This window comes from Musca domestica, unplaced genomic scaffold (genome assembly GCF_030504385.1).
Source record: "Musca domestica strain aabys unplaced genomic scaffold, Musca_domestica.polishedcontigs.V.1.1 48, whole genome shotgun sequence".
Lineage (NCBI taxonomy): Eukaryota > Metazoa > Arthropoda > Insecta > Diptera > Muscidae > Musca > Musca domestica.
The window spans coordinates 4258648-4273380 of NW_026712340.1; the positions used below are offsets into that span (position 1 = coordinate 4258648).

The 14733-nt window shown below is 33.6% G+C and overlaps 1 protein-coding gene across 1 annotated transcript; it reads left to right on the plus strand.

The window, feature by feature from the left end:
• Positions 1 to 1475: 1475 nt before the first annotated feature.
• On the plus strand, positions 1476 to 12594 carry LOC101890190 (uncharacterized). Its single transcript, XM_005180801.3, has 2 exons — positions 1476 to 1765; positions 11997 to 12594. Exons 1-2 carry the CDS (start codon positions 1751 to 1753, stop codon positions 12315 to 12317), a joined length of 336 nt encoding a protein of 111 aa, XP_005180858.1. The 5' UTR covers positions 1476 to 1750; the 3' UTR covers positions 12318 to 12594.
• Positions 12595 to 14733: the final 2139 nt, after the last annotated feature.

The window sequence follows — 14733 nt, forward strand, 5'->3', positions numbered from 1 at the left end:
CCTATATATGGCAGCTATAGCTATGTCTGAACCGATTTTCACCAAATTCGATAATCTTGTTTCTAGGATGGATTCAATCGCAATTTGATTCAGTTTATTTGGGCTGATATTAGTCATTTGGTGCACCATAAACCTGATATCGGATTAAGATATACATTCCAATCTGATACGATCTCGATAAAATTTGACAGAGAAATTCTGATATCTGGTACCAAATATCATCCTTTTGGGGGACATATTACGAATTTAAGGAACTTAAACATAAAATCGAATGAAACACATATATGGGAGCTATAGCTATGTCTGTGCCAATTTTCGCCAAATTTCACGTACTTGCTATTAGACTGAATTCGGTCTGATGTACCGAAAATCAGGTCATTTGGACGGATATTGGCTATTTGGTGCACAATTAATCCGAAATCGGTTGAAGATATGTATGGGAGCTATATCTAATTTTGAATCGATTCTCACCAATTTCAATAGGGTTCGTCCTTGGGTCAAACAAATATTGTTTGGAAGATTTCATCTCAATCGGATGATAAATGCGATCTGCATTTTGTTCATAATAATAGTCGCACAGTCGGACGGACGGACATGCACAAATCGACTCAGAATGTGATTCTATGAAGATCCTCAAAAGTAACTATGTGGAGTAGGGTATAAAAAATTAATAGACCCAATATTGATTGATTCGTCATAAAATATTGGTACTCAAACTATCCAATATATATTATCATAATTTTTGTATGATGAATGGGCAAATAATCCATGATATCTAAATTTGTTTATGATAGAAGAAATTTTTCAATTCAGAATTTTGTTTTGAAAAACCCCACTGTCTTCTGACATCGATGGTAGGCAATATGACTGATAGTTCTGTGGTAGGTTTGAATGAACTGGCTGATACTCGTAGTATCAACGATGTCAGCGTTGAATACGCCACAGCCAACATGGTGGCAGCAGCGATTTAAAGCCCAACCTATTTTCCAATTTTTGTTTTCAAGCCAAATACCAAAAAAAAAGCGCTGGATGTCTTTTTCAAACAAATCTAGCTGCTCTTTCATCACCATCAATGACGATGATGATACACTGGAGTTAGTATAGACGTTATGAATAAAAAAAAAAAACGCTGAAGAGATAATACGATGCTGCTGGAGGTGGTGGCATCAGACGGCAAGCTTGGTGGTATGCCTTGCATGAAATGAACACAAGATGAACTTAGGAAAGAGTATGATGAGTACAAAAAAGCAGCAACAACAAATGCCAAAACAAAAGCAACCAAAAACACACACATATCAAAATGTTAAATAAAAAAATAACAACATTTCGGCACTCTAAGACAATCAATTTTATTTAAATTGTTTTCTTTTAAGGCAAAAAATCACAGTCTACAAAATTTCGGGAGACGAACTGGCATCATTGCCGACAACAACAACATCGTCGTAATCGCCAACGTCATCAGCAACAACATCATCATCATCATCGCCTTCCACAGCATTACAGCCACCGCCATCACTTTTTGTGAATAAAACTTTGTTGAAATATTTGAAAAACTTTAGTCACTGCACACAACTCAAGTTGTTAATCACACCGTAAACTTAGTTCGGATATTAAGCTTCGGAAATTTACAAGCGTGTAACGGCATCGCCTCACTACCACAGCGACAGCGCCACAGCATTTTCATTGTGCAGCCCAAAAGGATTACCAAGTGTTCAAGTGCTGTGAATTGAAAAAAAGAAACAAAAATAAAATGAAATTTCATGTGGTAATTAATATTGGCTAAAAATACTTTAAATATTATAAGAAAAATTTAAAATTTGAACAAATTTTCAAAATGAAGACCAATATTTTTGAATATTTGTCGAAAAGGGTGAAGTTGGAAGTGACAAGGACATTGGGAAAATAATGAGCAAGGAGCTTGATTTTTCTAATGGCCAAGACTGTGTGATAAATTTTGTGGAATTTGAATTTAATTTAAAGGACACGATGTCCGGACAAACAATTTATACATTTTTGAATATCCTCAGCCAAGTCAGCCCATTTTTTCATTGTATATGGTACTAGCTGAACTTGGCGCGCTTCGCTTCCCCTTTATATAAACGAATAAACAAATTATTATAAACGAATATTTTGTTGTTTTTATAAAAAAAAAAAAAAAATAATAAAACATATTAAGAATATAACAATACCCTCCAACATTCGGAAAGATATTGAAAATTTTCCAAAAAAAAAAAAAAAATAGATAAAAAAAATCTGTAGAAAAATGCCGCTCAAGTGAAAAAAAGTATATGGGGACTCTACAAAGACGTGGTTCTGCATAAGTAATATTTTATTATAGGCTGTAGTAACGATTCCGAAAATACGAAATTTGTAACAATTCCGGTAAATAATACCGTTAATATCATATACACACTTAATAAATGGAGGTACTGTGTATGGGGGCTATAATAAGATGTGGACCTGCATAGACAATTTTCCGTCGTAGGTTGTGGTAGCCATTACGAACTTCAAATACGAAATATGAAACAATTCCAGTAAATAATGTGCTAAAACGATCAAAATACCGAATAGCGGGGGTACCGTTATATGGGGCCCCCACAAAACGACAACTCACAACTTCAAATACGACATTAGAAACAATTCCGGTGAATAATTGTCCTACAATCATGGAAATACCGAATATATGGGTTATATGGGTACTATGCTAAAACGTGAACCTGTATATACAATTCTCTTCCAGGTGGTAAAGTTCTCAGAGGGAACTTCTTGCGTGGATTTTCAGACAAATCCATTTAAATATTTGGCTACAATTACAAAAAACCGAATATCGGGAGGTACAGTTATATAGAGGATATGCAATATCGTGGACCCATACAGACAATTCTTTTCCAGGGGGTAATGTACCCACAAAGAACTTCTTTTGTGGATTTTAGGACAATTCCATTGAAAAATATTGCTAAAGTCAACAAACTACCGAATATCGTGGACCTATATAGACAAGTCTTTTTCAGGGGTAAAGTAGTCACGGAGAGCTCCTTGCGTAGAATTTCAGACAATTCCATTAAAAAATTGAGGGTACAATCATCAAACTACCGAATATCGGGGTTATCGTTATATGGAGGATATACGATATCGAGGACCGACATAGCTCATCTTCGAACTGGATCTGCCTGCAGACAAAAGACGGGTCGGTGCAAGATTTTAGACAGAAAGTGGTGGGTCTATTTTTCTTAATAAAATAATATCAAAATCACAACCGATTTCAATATTATTTGGCAAATTAATTTCTGTACCAAGTTCCATATATAGCGAAATACACTGGTGGCCAAAACTAAAGCAACTTAAATCGCAAAGACAATAAATATCCTGTAACTTTTACAAAAATAAACAAATCGTAATTATTTTTCCAGTTTTAAATGAGGGGTTTAATTCACTTTTAAGAAACTAAAAATAAAAATACAAAAATAATTTTGAACGAAAAATAATATGTGGAAAACTAAAATGACCCAATTTTTGCTTGGTCAAAACTAAAGCAACTTTTGATTTTTTATTTTAAAATAATTAAATTTTGGCTAGTAGTCGATAGCATAACCATTATTTTTGATAGCAGCTGCACACCTACGAGGCATTGAATCTATAACACGCTCAATTTCATCCTTGGGTATGCTTTCCCAGGCACCCCGAATTCTTTAGAAAATGTTGTGTTTATTTATTTCCGAATCTCGCTTGATCTTCCTATCTACGATACTCCAAAGGTTTTCTATGGAGTTTAGGCCAGGTGATTGTGCCGGCCATGACAAAACATCAATTTTTGACTCCCGCAACCAATATTAGAAAAGTTTTGATGCAAGTTTGGGATCATTGTCATGCAGAAACACCCAAATGAGCCGAATATTTGACTCAGTGTAAGGGAACACCGTGATGTCCAACACATCTTCGTAAACAAACCGATCCATAACTTCCTTTATTTCATGAATAGTCCCAAGTCCATAGAAAGAAAAACAGCACCACGCCATTTTTGACCCTCACTCATGCTTCACTGTACCTTTGCAACACTGCGGCATGAGTCCTTCATTTTTTGGTCTTCTCACCGTAAAATTTTTCACGTCTGAGCCTTTAATATTAAACGTAGACTCATCCCAGAAATAATGTTTTTTCCATTGAGCTGGATTCCACTTAATATTATCGTTTCCGAAAGCCTTTTTGATTTTTTCAGATAAAAATGGTTTTTTGATGTCTTACGGGCATGCAGACCAGCTGCCACTACTCGTCTACGCACTGATCTCGAGTTTATATCCAATGATTGCTCTCTCACCAATCCTGTTGAACTCTTTAATGGTTGTTTTTTATTTCTCTCACAATTTGTGGATCAGTACGGGCTGAAGTTTTTCACGGCCTTCATCCGTTATAGACTGTTACTACTGATCCAGTTTCAAAAAACCGACTTAGTATACAGAAATAATTATGAAACAAGTAAGCAAAGGCTACAGTCGAGCGGGGCCGACCGTTGAATACCCTACAACACTATAATAAACGATACAGTTTATATAGGCGAGATACTTGAAAGAATTCCGCAAGATATTATGACAAATAATAAAAGAAAACCATCAGGTTTCGTTCTCTAATTTTCGAATAATAGCAACTTGAACTAATTTGCTCATTTCCAATTTATAAATTGTCTTCCTAGATCTGGAATCAATATTTCCCAAAGACCTATAATCTCTCAGAAGTGGCAAAAGATTAACATTAATTATTGGTTTTTGACTGAAACGCATCTATATGAGATACAGGCATTTGACTATATTCTTCAACGAAATCTGCGTTAACGAAATAGTCAGAAGTGCGTCTTTCCTGTATTTGTGAATTCTCGAAAAAGTCTCTGGAATGAACATTTTCGTATTTTGTCTACAAAAGTTGGCAAACTATTTCACACATTGAATATATTTGGATGGCCATCCAAAACTGCTTGGCTTTTGCAGTGTCCGGTAACCCCTTTCAAATGTGCGTGAGGATAATTACGACCTGCCGACAATTTTGCAGTTTTTTGTTCCATTTCAAGCCCTAAATATATGTCGATCATCTCCAAAAAGAGTAGGCTTCTATTCTGACCCTTATCTTATCCCCATGCAAAATTTCATAAGGATCGGGCCATAAATGCGATCTGTATATTATATCCTGATATCCTAACTACTTAGTTTTGTTAGCTGTAGAAATATTACCAAATGTTTAATTCAAAATGAAAATATGCCAAAAAAATGACAAAATTGAAAAAAATATGAGAAAATATTACAAAATCAATATTTTCATCTTTAGAGAGATATTTTTATGCGATTTTTTTAGACGTATTTTCTTTCCTGCCAAGAGGCCATTCTGAATTAATGAGAACTGTCGAAATCAGTTCAGCCGTTCTCGACAAATAAGATATCTTTCAAGCATTTCTTCTTTGATAGACATATATATCGCACATATTTTGCTATATATCCGATTTGTTGGATGTTAACATCAATGTAAAGGTCAGAAGTACCTTGTCATGGTTTTGTGATTTCGCCGGGATTTAAAATATTGGCGGTTTAATGAAAAATATTGAATTTTTTCAACACAAAAGATATGGTCTATTTTACCCGCTAAATATTATCCGGTGACCACCCAAATTGGTAGGCTTCTTCCCCGCCCTAAACTCTAGCTACATGCTAAATTCCGCGTCGATTGGTCTATAATTGCGACCTGTATAGCTACTGCAAAATCCGACATTTTTTCAGTATTTGGTCCATTTCAACCCCTAAACATTTGGCGATCATCTCAAAAAGAAATAGGGTTCTATTCTGGCCCGACCCCGACCTCCATTCCAAATTTCGTGAAGATCGGGCCATAATTGCGACCTGTAGAGTGATTACAAATTAACATGGACAGACGGACAGACGGACAGACGGACGGACGGACATACATAGCTAGATCGACTCAGCTCGGCGAGCTAGGATGATCCATATATACTTTCCTATGTGGGAAACCAATATTTCGTGGTGTTACATAATTTTTGGCCCAATCAAACTTATAATACCCCCAACACATAGTGTTGTAGGGTATAATCACATAAATATTTATGAAATATTTCTAGGAAATCATTTTCTGTGATATGTTGTTTTGATAGTCACTGATAATTTGCTGTTTTATTCAGGTACAATATTTGCTTTTAGCCATTTTTAATTTTTTTGTGCAGTACTTAAAAAACGAAAAGAAAAACACATGATGTTGTAAAAAACTTCTCAAAATGGATTTATAAGAAGCGAAATTGTCGAAAGAAGCAAAAAGCGATAAATATCACAGTAAAAACAACTGAAATTGCAGCGGTTATATGAATATACAACATAGATGCTTTTGTTTTGTCCACGCCAAAATCGGGTTAATTGACTTTACCATACATTATTTTTTATATAAAAATGAATTTTGGTTTTTTGTTTTAGGTTTTTAAAAAGTGAATAAAGTACCTAATTTAAGACAAGAAAAACTTTCTCATTTTCTTAATTTTAAAAAGAGTTACAGGGCATTCATTCTCCTTGTAATTTCAGTTGCTTAAGTTTTGGCCACCAGTGTATGTATGTGAGCTATATCCCAATCCGAACCGATTTCAATATATAGTTTGGCAATGATATTTCATTTGTAAGTTCCGTTGCACATTCCAAATTCGAAGCCTGTATCTATAGATATATGCATACAAAATATACATTTTTTGTAGGAACCTCCGATGTTGATGCTGTACATCAAGTTCCAAGGGGAATTTCAAAAAATTGTATTGTACTTTATAGTAACTATAGAAACTATAGCTTAGTTCGGCCGGACCGAACCGGCCGAAAGTAGCCGTATATTAGGGTCTATACGACGACGTGGACCTGCATAGGCAACTTTTGTCATAATCTATTACAATATTCAAATGCGGAACTTGAAAAAAAAATCTGTTTATAATTAGCTAAAATCATCAAAATACCGAATATAGGGAGGTACCATGGGGGTTATAAAACGTAGACATTTACAAGCAATTTTCTGCCATAGGCTGTAGTATCCATTACAAATTTCAAATACAAAATTTGAAATAATTCCGGTAAATAATGTGCTAAAATCATCAAAATACCGAATATCGGGTGTACTGCTATATGGGGGCCCCCATAAAACGACAACTCACGCTATTCAGTATTTTAATAATTTCAGTGGTATTATTCACCAGAATTGTTTCAAAATTCGTAATTGAAGTTCGTATAGCTCCCATATAAGGAGTTTCGTTTTAGATGTACAGTTCTTCGATTTTCTTTTCTATACCCTCTATCTTGGAAAAGAGGGTATATTAACTTTGTCATTCCGTTTGTAACATACTTCAATATTTGTCGTAGGTATATATTTATAATCAGCATAAAATTCTATGTCGATTTAACGATGTCCGTCTGTCTGTTAAAATCACGATACAGCCCACATTATTTGACGTAGAGTGCCAACATTTAGCAAAGCATTTTGTATTTTGTCTAGGATAGTTGGTATTGAAAATTAGATATATCGCTCCACGTTTTGGTATAGTCCCCATATAACGATACCTCCCGATATTCGGTATTTTGATGATTTATGCCAAATTTTTTTACGGATTTGACTGAAAATTGGTATTTGTAGGTCATAACGGGTCCCAGTTCGTGTAGCGAGACATTACATGTATAGGTCCACTCTTTAGTATAGCCCCCATATAAAGGTACTTCCCGATATTCGGTATTTTGATTATTTTTGCCACATTTTTTCACTGATTTGTCTAAAAAATGGTATTTGCAGGTCATAATGGGACCTAGTTCGTGTGGCGAAACATTGTATGTGTAGGTCCACGTTTTGGTATAGTTTCCATATAACGGTACCTCCCGATATTCGGTATTTTGATGGTCTTTGCCACATTTTCCCACGAATTTCGCTGAAAATTGGTAGTTGTAGGTCATAATGGGTTCTAGCTTCTTTGGCGAATAATTGCATGTATAGCTCCACCATTTGGTATAGCCCCAATATAGCGGTACCTCCCGATATTCGGCATTTTAATGGTCTTTGCCACATTTCTTCGCGGATTTGTCTAGAAATTTGTATTTGTTGGTCTAGCTCCGGTGGCGAAACATTGCATGTATAGGTCCACGTTTTTGTATGGGCCCCATATAGCCGTATTTCCCGATATTCGGTATTTTGATGATTTTTGGCACATTTTTCCATGAATATGTCTAAAAATTGGTAAATGTGGGTCATAATGGGCTCTAATGTTTTCCTTTACCCTAGGGCGGAGGGTATTAAAAGTTTGGCCCGGATGAACTAAATGTTTTTTATTTGTTTTTTTTTTTGTTTTAATTTTTCAAGTTCCTTCAGGCATTAAAAAACTCGGTCCGGTATATCTATTACTCCAATAAATATTTTTGCATATAATCCTTATCGAATTCAAAGCAATGTTATATGGTTTATAGTTATATGATGTACTTCACATAAATTCCCAACATAAACTAATATAAACAACTAAATACGCATAGTGGTGTAGGGTATCATATATAATCGGCCCCTTCTGACTTTTAACCTTTCCTTACTGGTTTATGGTTGGGGTAATTTTTAACTAAATTGTAATTTGTTTTTTAAATTAGGACTTCCTCTATTTCGTATAGGTGTCTTAAATCAGTATATTCTAATATTCCAATGTCTGAGTTTAGCATTTTGGGTTGTCACTGAACATTTTTCAAGGGAAAATTGTAATATAGATGGATTTATTTTACATATCATCCATGGAACTTCACCGGTATTGAGTAAATTTACTGATAGTTTCAGAAGCATTTTCAAAAAAAAAAAAAAAAAAAAAAAAAACAAGAAACAAAAAAAAAAATTAACTGCATGTCTGTTGCTATTGTAAGGATTCCAAGGGATTCCAAATTTCATTGCAATGATGCCTGAAGTCGGCCGAAAATACATATGGAAGCTATGAATCTGAATCTGAACCGATTATTACTCATTTCCTTACTCATTCCTAATCTTATTTTATATATATATATATATATATATATATATATATATATATATATATATATATATATATATATATATATACTAGCTGGCCCGGTCCGCGTTGCCGGCCCGTAATTTTAGTCTTTAATGCTTATTATATCCCCCACCTTGGAAAGGAGGGTATATTAACTTTTTTCATTCCGTTTGTAACATCCCTAAATGTTCGTCATAGACTCCGTCTGTATGTCTGTTTATTTAAATTACGATACAGCCCACATTATTTGACGCAGAGCTTCAAAATTTAGCAGAACAATTTGTACTGTGTATAGGATGGTTGGTATTGACAATGGGTTCTATCGGTCCACGTTTTGGTATAGTCCTCATATAACGGTACCTCTCGAAATTCGTTATTTTGACGATTTTTGTCACATTTCTCCTCGGATTTGTCCGCGTTGCCGGCCCGTAGTTTTAGTCTTTAATGCAAATTTAGCATAGCATAATATTTCACAAATCTAGCTCATAAAGGTGAACAAATTTTAATATAAATATTGATTCGACTAAATAGAAATAAATAACTATGGAAGGAGGGCAAAATAATTTCTGAATAGTCAAAGTTAATTACGCTTTTACACCCATTACCATAGCACCTCAAATTGCGCATTAGAGTCCCCAAAAAGTCTATGTTCTTGTTCATAGTAAAATTCAATGACGATTAAACAATACCCGCGTTGTTGTCCGCCAATCGGTAAACATCACTATAGATCGGCGGGCCTGGGGACTATATGGGGACTGTACCAAAATATTTACGTATGTTGACATTTTTTTTTTTTTTGAAATCAGGGATACATTTATATAAGGGTTTTACCAAAACGTGGCCCAAACAATATTCTCTTGGGGGTTACAAATTCAATAGAAAACAAAATTTTCTTTTCTGACCACCAATTAGATGTGAAAGTGAACTTGGAGATACTCCAATGTGGGGACTTTACTTAAATAAATTCCTGTGTGGCAATTATCTGCATGATGGGTCCCTACCCCAGGGTAGCATAAATACAATTTTTAGCCAAATCAATTAATGAATATGGTCAAGACCAAAATGGGCCCTACTCTGAAAATTTCAAACTTTATGCGAAGAGGTTCTCTACCTCCTTAGAAACAAATATGCCAAATAATGTCCAAAATATTAAAAAAAGTGACCAAGACACCAAAAAAACTTAAATCATACGATGGTTATATAAATATGAAATCGGGTTGTACCCTTATCCGTGAGGTATGATCGATATCATGACCTGTAAAAGCGATTTAAGGTATCTCGAATGTTTGGGAAGAATTTCTGGAAGGATAGAAATTCTTTTCTTACTAAGAGTCCCATTCGCTCTACTATTTTCCACCCTTTATATTTGGTATTTTTCTGATTGTACATTGGACGGATTATTGTGACAGGAAAGAAGTAGTTCCACGCTTTGAAATGAGCCCCATTAGGGTTTTTCGGTAATTTTCGTTTGTTCAAATGTGTTCGCATCTTCCAGCTGAACCACGATGACGGCTCTGGAGTTGAAAGGTAGATGTCAGTTAACATCGTATTTCCCACTTACTTATTTTTTTGGTGAAAATTTGTATATAGTGAAAAATTATTCTTTATTTTGTTCACAAAAAATTTACTGAATTAAATTAGATAATACAAATTGAAAAAAAAAATTGACAAAAGAAGAATAACACATTGAAAAAATCTTCAACTTGTTCGCTGATTTTTTACAGAAAATGTTTAAAGATCCTTATATAGTTTGTCAATAGAATGTACTTCTATTTTAAAATTCGATTCCATTAAATTATTTCGACATCATCTATTCCTTTTCGCCACCACATAATTCGGTACTACACTTCCATGTAACTCGCCATCAATTTCATTTCTCAAGAAATCAAGTCAATTAAATAAATTGGTATTAATATTTGAATTCAAAAAAAAAAATAAATAAAAAAAATAAAAAAACACTACAAATGTACATTAGAAAAAAGTAAGTCAAAATGGAAAAAAAATATGCAAAATAAAACATTGCTATTGTACATTTCAAAAGTCAAAATGAAAATGTTAAAATATTACATTTTTACGCGATTTTTTTGGATATTATCCTTTTCGGAGAGGAGACAATTCCGAATTTGTATGAATCGTTAAAATTAGTCCAGCGGTTCTTAAGTTATAAGCGTAGTAACTAACACAACTTTCTTTTATATATATATATATATATATATATATATATATATATATATATATATATATATATATATATATATATATATATAAGAGCTATATCTAAACCTCAATCGATTTCAATATAATTTGGTAAATTGATTTTTGTATCAAATTCTGTTACACATTCCGAATTTGAAGACTGTATCTATAAGCGATTAATAGATATGTGCGGAGGTACACTCGAGTCTGATATCACCACTTCCAAGTTGAATTTTCAAAAATTATATAGCCTTTGTTACTTTCAGGCGACGATATAGTATATCCGGAAATTTTCAGGAAAATCTGTTCTCCGGTTTTTGAGTCTATAAATTACAAACAAACAGATAAACAAACAATCAAACTTACAAACATTTTCCTATTTTAAATACATATATATTCTCTACCAGCAGGGCTTAAAGCATTTACGAATTTGAAAAATAAATATATGCCACACCTTCAATATACTGAAAATCTAGAGGAACCTTCATACCTGAAACTTGACTTATATAGAATAGACATAGACACAATAGATACAGCAGAGCAACATTACAAACTTCTACATAAAATAATGAGGTCTTTATATTCAACATAAATACGAATATCTTTATATACTTAATCGTTTATTCAACCTATATTTTAACGAAACTCTATTTTGTTGTTAATGACCCAAAATATTAATTTTCGATTGCAATAAAACTGATGAATTGTTACATATTTTATATCTGCTGTTTTGAATATTTTAAAAACTTTTCCATTTCTTCTATTTCAGTGTGTACTTTTAATTCTATCGATCGTGGGAATTCTCTCAACACATGGCCGTCCCATGAAAGACTCACCGATCAGCACAATTGTAATACCCTATGAACCGTATGTCAGTCAAAAGATCACCAATCATCGAGGAGAGCTGAAAAATGTTTTCGTTCCGCTGCAGATGGATATTGTGCCCAAAGCCAACGTCCCAAAGGGTCAACTGTCAATGGCGAGGAAAGGATCTGCATTAAATTTTGCCGAGGGTGCCTATCCGGTCTACTATATGCCTAGTAATGTTAACGGGAAATTTAATGGCAAAATATCGCTGCTGGTCCAGTGAGAGAGTGAAACTGAGATTAGAAAACCTTACCTAGGGGAATAATTATGTATAGCTCTTGTGTATATTTATTTAAAACTTAGTTGTATAAGTGCTGTGATAAAGTGCTATTTCTTTTCTAATTTTTTACTAAAGAAAAATGATTAACTTTAGAAAATTAAGATCATTTCATTTAGCCAGAGGCTAATGTTAATAACGTGTAAACTGTGTACAAAAAATCCAATACGAAAAAAAAAAATAAACCGAAACATTAATAACAATAGATAAAACGCAAAAACGATTAGAAAACAAAACAAAGGAGAGGAGAAAGTGTTACATCTCAAGAAACTAGAACATTTTAAGCCAAATATTTCGTTTTTATCTTTTAATGGTTTCTTTTGCTAAAGTTCCAAACTGGGCCATTTTTTCGTTTCTTTTTTTTTTTGGGATCACTTTCATTGTTCCGTATTGAATGCTAGAAATTTGCTTTGATTTCGATATTAATATGCAAAATTTGAAACATGGGCGTGGAATTTGTTTCCATTGCTGACGTGATATCATATTTTGCGGATTTAAAAGATTTTTGATTTTTATCCGAAATAGGAAAACAAAAGTTATTATTTATTTGTTCCCAATTTATGGTTATAAATTGAACGTGTCATATCATCAGCCACTGTTATGATTTCTATGGAAATATGTTAATAACGTCAACATATGTTTAAATAATATTCACAAAAAATCGCATAAATTATTAGGTGAGATATGTCATAGCTGGGAAATTTTGTATTTTTTTTTAAACCAAGAAGCTTTCTCTTTGATATTTGCATATTCGTATTTGATCGTTAATATTTTTATCAATATAGGCAATTTTCTCTAAGGCGCAGTAGAGTTTTTTTATATAAAACGGTTTAGAGATTTTTGGATTTAATGTCAAAAATTTCTCCATAGTAACAATAGTAATGGTAACATAAGTAACAATTAATAAAAATTTTAAAGTTGACATTAAAGTTGGAAAACTTATGTTTGATCGAAATATATCGTTCGGGTTGTGTCGTTTTTAAAAAAATTAGCACATTATGGCCAATATCTGTCCAAATGATCTGATTTTTTTCAGATCCGACAGAATTAAATCTAGAAGCAAGTACATAAAATTTGGGGAAAAACGGGTCAGATATAGCTATAGCTACCATATATATGTTTCATCCGATTTGGGGTTTAAAGTCCCTCACATTCGTAATATGCACTCCACAACAATGATATTTGATAGCGGACATCAGATACTGCCCGAAAATACCTCTATCATATTTTGTCCAGATCGGTTCAGATTTGGATAGCTCTCATACATATCTCTATCCGATTTCAGATTTTTATACTCTACAACACTATGTGTTGGGGGTATTATAAGTTTGATTGGGCCAGAATTTATGTAACACCTCGAAATATTGGTTTCCCATATAGGAAAGTATATATGGATCTTCCTAGCTCGCCGAGCTGAGTCGATCTAGCTATGTATGTCTGTCTGTCCATGTTAATTTGTAATCACGCTACAGGTCGCAATTATGGCCCTATCTTAACGAAATTTTGCACGAAGGTGGGGTTAGGGCCATAATAGAAGCCTATTTCTTTTGGAGATGATCGCCAAATGTTTAGGTGTTGAAATGGACCAAATACTGAAAAAATTTAGGATTTTGCAGTAGCTATACAGGTCGCAAAAATAGATCAATCGACGCGGAATTTCGCATGTAGCTAGAGTTTAGGGCGGGGAAGAAGTCTACCAATTTGGGTGGTCATCGGATAATATTTAGCGGGTAAAATAGACCATATCTTTTTTGTTGAAAAAATTCAAAATTTTTCATTAAACCGCGAATATTTTAAATCCCGGCAAAATCACAAAGCCATGACAAGGTTACTTCTGATCTTTACATTGATGTTAACATCCAACAAAACGGATATATAGCAAAATGTGTGCGATATATATGTCTATCAAAGAAGATATGCTTGAAAGATCTCATATATGTCGAGAACGGCTGAACTGATTTCGACAGTTCTCATTAATTTAGAATGACCTCTTGGCAGGAAAGAAAAAACGTCTAAAAAATCGCATAAAAATATCTCTCTAAGATGAACATATTGATTTTGTAAAATTTTCTCATATTTTTTCAATTTTGTCATATTTTTGGCATATTTTCATTTTGAATTAAACATTTGGTAATATTTCTACAGCTAACAAAACTAAGTAGTTAGGATATCAGGATATCATATACAGATCGCATTTATGGTCCGATCCTTACGAAATTTTGCACGGGGATAAGATGAGGATCAGAATAGAAGCCTACTCTTTTTGGAGATGATGATTCGCGGGTTGAAATGGACCAAAAAACTGCAAAATTGTCAGCAAGTCGTAATTTTGCCAACTTTTGTAGACAAAATACGAAAATGT